Source organism: Artemia sp. Qi Xiang Cuo, chromosome 11 (genome assembly GCF_049724085.1).
Source record: "Artemia sp. Qi Xiang Cuo chromosome 11, ASM4972408v1, whole genome shotgun sequence".
Taxonomy (NCBI): Eukaryota; Metazoa; Arthropoda; class Branchiopoda; order Anostraca; family Artemiidae; genus Artemia; species Artemia sp. Qi Xiang Cuo.
In genome coordinates, this window is record NC_142804.1 from 18,746,471 (window position 1) to 18,747,681 (window position 1,211).

Here is a 1,211-nt window from a genome sequence, read left to right on the forward strand (position 1 = left end):
CAACTGTCTTTCCTAAATAAACTTAGGAGACTCAAAAGACAAGTAGGTTTAAACACAGCAGGAAAAATACTTGAGCACATTATCACCCAGCCAACATGGTTTTCAACCAGGAAAGTCTATAGAAAAAATTTTTCTGGAGACTTATGGTATTATAACAGACCTGATTGATCAGAGCTTACCTGTGGATGTCTTATTGCTTGACCTTGCAAAAGTATTTGACAAAGTTCCACATCTACACTTGAATAAATAAAACTCATCTTGTGTGGAATTAATGCAGACCTTGTGGGCTGGATCTTAGCTTTTCTTACAGATAGAACACAGAGAGTGAGGCTTTTTACTAATGAAGAATAATCAATCTTCTCTGAGAGATGCAGAGTCACCAGTGGTGTCCTGCAGGGTAGTGACTTAGGACCTACCCTATTCAATATCTATATAAACAATATTTTTCAATTTAATACAACTCATCTAACTCTCTATGTAGATGACTCAAAATTGTTTGGTGCAGTCAATCATGAGTCACTTTAAGCAGATCTTGACCATATTCAAAAATGGGCAAAAACATGGCACATAGGCTTTAATATTGACAAATGTAGTGTTATTCATTTTGGCAAGTCCAACCCAGGTATCAAGTACACTATGGCCAATCTAGCTATAAATAACATTCAAGAGCAGAAAAGTGTGGATGAAGAAAGGAATCTTGGAATCATTGTTGACGACCAGTATAAATTCCATTCAAAGTGCAAAAAGACTGTGTCTCATGCAAACTCTGTCCTAACACTCTTAAAGAAAACTATTTCCAGTAGGTCTCCCTATTTTTTTGTGAGGTTGTACAAGGCCCTTATGAGACCAGTACTTGATTTTGGAATGTGCATAGCATCACCAGGGCACAGGGGTGATGTACAGCTTCTGGAAGGAGTGCAAAGGAGAGCCACAAAGGCAGTATCTAAGATGAGAGACAAGCCTTATGATGAACATTTAAAGGAGCTTAAATTATCTACACTGGTTTACTGACAATAAAGAGCTGATATGCTTATGACACATAAGCTTACTTCACAAGAACCCCCCCCCCCCCCAATTCATTTGCCAATTTCCCAAAATATTGGCACTGACAAGAGAGGACATTAAAAGAAGCTGTTAAACCATCTGTCAAAAATTGACACCAACTACAGTTTTTCTCCTGCCACGTAGTAAACCACTGGAATAGTCTGTCA

The 1,211-nt window shown here is 38.1% G+C and overlaps 1 protein-coding gene across 1 annotated transcript; it reads left to right on the forward strand.

Annotated features, from left to right (window-relative positions):
• The first annotated feature begins 636 nt into the window (after positions 1 to 636).
• LOC148946727 (uncharacterized) lies at positions 637 to 1,011 on the forward strand. Its single transcript, XM_089096408.1, has one exon. It carries the CDS (start codon positions 637 to 639, stop codon positions 1,009 to 1,011), a length of 375 nt encoding a protein of 124 aa, XP_088952534.1.
• The last annotated feature ends 200 nt before the right edge of the window (positions 1,012 to 1,211 follow it).